Source organism: Triticum aestivum, chromosome 3A (genome assembly GCF_018294505.1).
Source record: "Triticum aestivum cultivar Chinese Spring chromosome 3A, IWGSC CS RefSeq v2.1, whole genome shotgun sequence".
NCBI classification, from domain to species: Eukaryota; Viridiplantae; Streptophyta; class Magnoliopsida; order Poales; family Poaceae; genus Triticum; species Triticum aestivum.
Window position 1 is genome coordinate 698,197,612 of NC_057800.1, and position 6,823 is coordinate 698,204,434.

The 6,823-nt window shown below is 46.1% G+C and overlaps 1 protein-coding gene across 1 annotated transcript; it reads right to left on the reverse strand.

Annotated features, from left to right (window-relative positions):
* Nucleotides 1–3,288: 3,288 nt before the first annotated feature.
* Nucleotides 3,289–5,071, reverse strand: LOC123059223 (uncharacterized). The gene is made up of 2 exons (XM_044481840.1): nt 4,967–5,071; nt 3,289–4,876 (listed from the first exon to the last, which is right to left on the reverse strand). Exon 2 carries the CDS (start codon nt 4,840–4,842, stop codon nt 3,967–3,969), a length of 876 nt encoding a protein of 291 aa, XP_044337775.1. The 5' UTR covers nt 4,843–4,876; nt 4,967–5,071; the 3' UTR covers nt 3,289–3,966.
* Between the last annotated feature and the right edge of the window lie 1,752 nt (nt 5,072–6,823).

Here is a 6,823-nt window from a genome sequence, read left to right on the forward strand (position 1 = left end):
GGCAATGATGCCTCCGGCAACAAATTTGTCCGGCAACACACACTTGAAGTACTCAAGTTTTTTTGCGAGCGACTGTATCTCATGAGCCTGCTGTACAACAGGGCGCTCATCAGTCATCTTGTAGTCATAGAATTGCTCCATGACGTACAACTCGTTGCCGGCGTCCGAGGCACCAAACTTGGCCTCGAGCGCAGCCCACATGTCCTTGCTATTGTCAAACGACATATACGAATCCACAATGAAGTCATCAAGAATACTCAGAAGAGCGCCTTTAAAGAGGGTATCGATCTTCTCGAAAGCTTCCAGTTGTGCTGGATTAAGATCGCCCTCAGGCTTGCCCTTGGTGGCGTCATAGCAGCCCATGGTCTGAAACTAGTAGACTGCTCTCGTGCGCCACCTCTTATATTGCGCCCACTTAAAGGCAGGCGGCTTCAGATGCGCAGCAAAACCACTCGGAGTAAATTGCCTATTATTTCCAACAATCCAAAAACCTGATAATAGGCAATTTACTCCGAGTGGTTTTGTTGCGCATCTGAAGCCGTCTGCCTTTAAGGGGACGCAATATAAGAGGTGGCGCACGAGAGCAATCTACTGGTTTCTGACCATGGGCTACTATGACGCCATCAAGGGCAAGCCTGAGGGCGATCTTAATCCAGCACAGCTGGAAGCTTTCGAGAAGATCGATACCCTCTTTAAAGGCGCTCTTCTGAGTGTTCTTGATGACTCCATTGTGGATTCGTATATGTCGTTTGACAACGGCAAGGATATGTGGGCTGCGCTCGAGGCCAAGTTTGGTGCCTCGGACGCCGGCAGCGAGTTGTACGTCATGGAGCAATTCTATGACTACAAAATGACTGATGAGCGCCCTGTTGTACAGCAGGCTCATGAGATACAGTCGCTCGCAAAAGAACTTGAGTACTTCCAGTGTGTGTTGCCGGACAAATTTGTTGTCGGAGGCATCATTGACAAGCTTTCACCTTCGTGGAACAATTTTACTACTTCCCTGAAACACAAGAGACAGGAGTTTTCCGTTGCGGATCTCATCGGTACTCTTGATGTTGAAGAGAAGGCGAGAGCAAAGGACACACGTGCTCGAGTTGCTGAGGGAGGTTCTAGTGCCCACATGGTACAGAAGAAGAACTCCCATCCCAACAAGTTAAAAAACAATAAGAACAAAACTCAAGGCAAAGGCAAGTTTGATACAAAGAACAAATTTCAATTCCTAACTCAGTGCCGCAGCCCTTGCTTGAGAAGGTTTGCAAGATCAAAGCCTCGGGCCAAAATTAAATTCTAGTCCCTCCGTAAAGAAATATAATAGCTTTTAAATCACTACTTTAGTTCTATAAACGCTCTTATATTTCTTTACAGAGGGAGTACTTCTTGCTGCTGCTTCAAAGCAGGAACACTGAACCGGGCAACTAACAGATTGAGGAACAGAGGGTGGCCACACGAGGCTTCTTGCAGCTTGTGTCATCAGTGCTTGGAAAATGCCGGCCACCTCACCATCTCCTGCTCGTTTGCCAAAGAGGTGTGGCACCGATTCAGTTCTAAGTGTGACAACAGGGCAGGGATTGTCCTTGATGCAATTGACACTCAGCACAAGTGACAGATTACTGCTGCGATGTATGAGGCCCGGCACCTTTGGATGGAGAGGAATGCCAGGATCTTTGAAATAACAAGAGCTCGACGCCGGACAGAGCTACCGAGTTTGTGTTGGAAGAGGCCATTGGTACAGAGCTAGTGTATAGTGAGCTTCTTGTGTGTTGTAAATGTGTTCCTTGAAGAAAGTCACCCAGCTGCTTTTGCGGCCAGGTTTTTTTCTACCCTTGCATTATTGCGTAAGCGCAGACAAGCCATCAATCATATCAAGCAACACAAACCCTAGGATTGCTGACATTTAGAATCTATCTATGGCACTAAACATAATTATATATAACCTATAAATGACACGAGCAAGAGTGAAGTTGCAACAGCACACTGCCAATGTTCAAATTGCATGATTAAAGTCGGCCCAATTCGGCCAATGCATATATACAAGCTGATTTCTGAATCCCGGTTGGAACCTAAATATAATAAGCAGAAAACGGCGAGCAGGAAAACCAGAATCTACGCCAATCTATCTAATTACGATGAGTTTGATATTACTCCAACCCGGCAATATACCTATACTGAACCAACATTATTAAATTCCGTCCCAAATTACTTGTTTTAGATTTCTCTAGATACAAATGTCGTATCTAGACACGGACGGAGGTAATACTATATAGTATGATTCGATCCGTACGCCTTTATCTGCCGAACAGGATACTTACAATATATGTGGACATAGAGTACCTGCCCACAGAAAATACGTAAAACATCTGAATCTACATAACCCCTTTAGAATCAGCAATCACGAACTGTCAGAAATTTGGACATACCCAGCAAATCTTAACAGCAATGTTGAGCCACAACTAGACCATTCTGCAGTAGCGCCTGGAATTAGGACATGAAAAAGAAACAAGGAAGAAAGCCTACATTTGGTACTGAAATGTTCAAAGATTCAGTTGCAGAACCAAATTCAGAAAGGCGGAAAAAAACTGAGACTGCATTTGCTACTGAAAAAAATAAACAAAATCTACAGATAACCGCATATATTCAACGATTTAGTTGCAGGGCTAAATTCAGAAAAGTGGAATAAACTGAACCAGATATTTGCTAGCACCACACTGCATTGTTAAGTGATATAAGGGAAGAACAAGCGTACACAGACAAAAGGTAGCATCAGGTAAAACAGATAGAGCACTGGGTTCATATCAGGTCCTAATTTGGGCCACAAACAGTAGTTCCACCACAGTTAAAATAACCTAGAGTCAAGTCTGTTTCATAGCAAGACTGGCCTAGTTTGGCAACGCAGTTTTTGTAAAACCACAGTATTCCAAAACCTCACTATTTTAATGTGTGGGCAATAAATACTTTGGTTTCTAAAAGGCATATTTTTTCTAAGTTTTGATAAAACTGTAGAGGCGTTTGGCAAATGGCAGTTTTATTAAGTCTCTCTGATTTTGACCGATTGTTCTGTCGTTGCATGGATGATCTTGACCATACCTAAAGCCGAACCTAATTCAGCTGCACTCACGGCCGGATCAACTCGTGCTAACGGCCGCCGTATGCATGCTGGGCATGAGCACGTTCTCTACTGGATGCTAGGATACATAGTTGGGTTATCTTTTGCGATCCATAAAAAATGAAGCATTCTGACAGGCACTAAATGTGCAGCTTGCGCGTCTAGAAGAAGCAGTGGTAAAAAGGAGCAGGGACTAAGTCATTCGTACGTGTACTCTGGCCAGATAGATCTATCATCTAGCAAAGTATTGGACATAACAAGATGGACTCAGAGAGACTAATGAGCCAGCATTTCTAAGTTTTAAAAAAAGAGGTCCCAGCCTCTTTTTCAAATACCACAAAAATACCATAGTTTTAGAGATACTATGGTTTCTTAAGCTGCAGTATTTTTTTTATCCAAACACCTCAAAGTATTTAATACTGAAGTTTTCTCAAAAACCACAGTATTCCTAGAAAACTTCAAAAATACTTAGCTCCATTTCATAGCCAAACCTTAGTTGGCGTCCTGTTGTAGCGGCAGTTGAGAATCCCGGACATTGATGGTGTAGCTGGAGAGAAGGTGGATGATGGTGAAAGGGCGGTGTGCGGCGATGACGAACAGCTTGTCTGTCTTCATGAAATCTACGGCCCCAGCTGAGATCATCTCATATTTCTCGTCCTTGAGATTGCACATGCAGATGTAGGCAAATGAATCCAGACGCTCAACACAGTAGATGCAGTTGGCCTCAACAGACGGGAACTTATGGGTGTCGACAGCCAGGCACCTGTGATGACCAATGAAGATGGCATGGCTACCGATGCTCTCAACAGACACGATGCTATCGACATCCATCTTGAAAACCTTGACACATGGGTGCAACTTCATGACGACCAGCACTTGGCCACCCAATTCGACAAGGAAACACCGGCTGTGGTCGTTGGTGTGCCCGGCCCAGGAAGATCCTGAGAGAAGAACTTGATCAGATCGACATGAAGCGACTCGATCAGATCGAAGATCTTGCACATAACAAAATACCTCCATGGATAACATAATCCCCACCCGCCTCTGACCGCCTTCCGTAAGAAATAATAAGTGGAAATGTTATGTTTGTTGAAACTTTCACTGACAGGAGCAGCCATGTAAAGGTTCAGAGAAGAGTCGCAGAACAAGTTGAGCGTGGGCGAAGAGCCGCGACCGAAGACGACAGTGGCAACGGCGACCTCCTCGGTGGGCACGGGTGCCGCGAACCGGATCAGGACGCCGGTGAGAGGATTGAAGACGCAGGCGGCTCGAGAATTGTTCCGGTCGGCCAGGACGAAGAGGCCGCCGGGAGTGGTGGCGACGACGGAGTAGCGGCGGCGCAGCGGGGTCCTCTTGCGGAGGAAGCGCCCCGTGGCGGCGTTCAGCAGGAGCAGGTCGGCGCCGTCGTTCAGGAACACCAACCGGTACGGGAGGAAGCGGGGGTCGGCGCCGTCGTCGAGGATGACCCACCGGTGCGGGCGGAAGCGGGGGTCGGAGGGGTCGCTCCTGGGGTCGTCGGTGGCGGCGCGCCAGCCGGAGCAGACGGCGCGGAAGTCCATGTAGCAGTCGAGGTCGTTGGTGGCGAGCAGGGAGTCAGCGACGCGGCGGACGAGATCGGGCAGGAGGGCGGACCAATCTGCGGCCGGAAGGGCCGCTGAGGTATGCAGAAGAATCGGATCCGCCTTGTTCCTTTTGGCGGGCGGAAGAACAGGGGCTTCAGCAGCGGGGGCCGCCATTACCGCGCGCTTGAGCTCCTGAACTGAACCCTAACTAATCATCGATAGTACAAATTTGTGGGTGAGCAGAGTGAATGCGTAATGGAAACAACGGAATCGATCGAGTGGATGAGGATTTGCTCACCGGATCAGCAGACGAGCACAGCAGGAGCCCAAGAAGATGATCACATTGCTATACGACCATTAACATTGTTTGTTCGCTCCCCCGCAAAAGAAACATTGTTTGTTCCCAATGACATCTATCTATCTATACCTCTATATACCTACCTATACTAGTTCGTCACTTCGTAAAAACTCTCATGTTAATTAGAAATTGTGAGCCGTTAATCTGATGAGGCCGAATTATAATGGCTCAGATTATTCCCATTAATCGATAAAAAACTGAAAAATAGAAACCGTTCATCCGGTGGGACCATAATGGCTCGGATTATTCCAAAGTAAAAATAATTATAAATAAAAGAAATTTAGCATGAAAAAATTATTCCCACGCCAGAAATAGAGCGAATCACGTCAATTAAAGAAACAGTTTTGCTAAATCACATCTAGATGTGCCATAAGTATTGCACATCTAAATTATATGCCATTGATCTTACATTGAGATTCGTGTGAATATTTTCTTTTTTTTTTCTCTTTATACTTGATTCACTCACTTAGATGTGCAATAACTAAAGCACATCTAGATGTGCCCTAGACACATCCTAAAGAAAAGTTCATCACAAAAATGTCTTTCCACGCTAAAAATATAGGCAATCACGTCATTAAAAGATATGATCTTCTTTCCCTCAAAAAAAAGGGTCACGCTAACTGCCACACGTGTGGCATATACGACATGCGTCCACACACCATGTGTGGTGTACCCAGGAGGCAGCCTACACGGGCTGTGTGTGGGCGGACATTAGAATTGCCCACACGTGTGGGCGCGGCTATTTCGTGCCACACGCCCAACAAGTACTACTTATCTTCACCCCAAAAATGCCCACACGTCCTAGCGCAGCTACGTTAAGTACTCCGCGGGGATGACGGTTTAGTTGCCATCCTGGTTGGCAGATGTAGTTATCCGGTATGGCAACTGTAGTTATAAAAGCATGGCAACTCTATCTGTTTTGGTTAAATATAGTTGCCATGTCTAATTTATGATAGTTGCCGCGTGTAATCAAACCGTAGTTGTCGTGTGTGATTAACTACTTGCCATATATGGTCAAAACAGTAATTGTCATGTGTGTTTACCTAGTTGCCGCGTGTGGTCCAACCATAGTTGCCATGTATTTGTTAATCACAGTTGTCATGTGTGTTTATCTGGTTGCCACGTGCGCGCAACTGCAGTTACCGTGTAGCAAAGAATCACAGTTACCATGTGTGTGTACCGAGTTGCCACATTCGCGTAACTGCAGTTCAGTTGCCATATGTGTGCCGAGTTGCCACGTTCGCATAACTGCAGTTGCCATCTACAAGGTAGGAGTGTCGTGTGGGCGAAAAGCAGTTCGCCCACACGCGCATGACCTAGATGGTGGCTGTGTGGGTGAAAAGCAGTTTGCCCACACAACTCAGCTGGCAAACAGCGTTGTGCGGGTGTGTGGGCAAACTCTCCAACGCCCACACACCAGCCCCGTCCTACGTGGCACACCAAATCCACCTTTTCGTGTCAAGATTCGTGCAAAAGACAGTGGACGATGATTCAGGCGTGTGGGCAAGTTGGGTAGCGCCCACACATGTGGGCGTTAACATTTTTGAAAAAAAAAGTTCCTGACAAAATTGTCTCACACGCTCATAATTATAGTCAATCACGTCACGTCATTAACAAGAAAATATCCTTATAAATATTTCTCACATTCCATCTCACAAAATTTTCTCCCATTCTGTTTATTCCGCAAATAGTTGTTTCCTATTATTAGAGGAAAATCTGGAAGCGCATGTAGAATTATCCAGGACCATGGCCGCAACAGATAGTTTGGCTGGGCGATTTCCGCAAGAGGCCCACCGA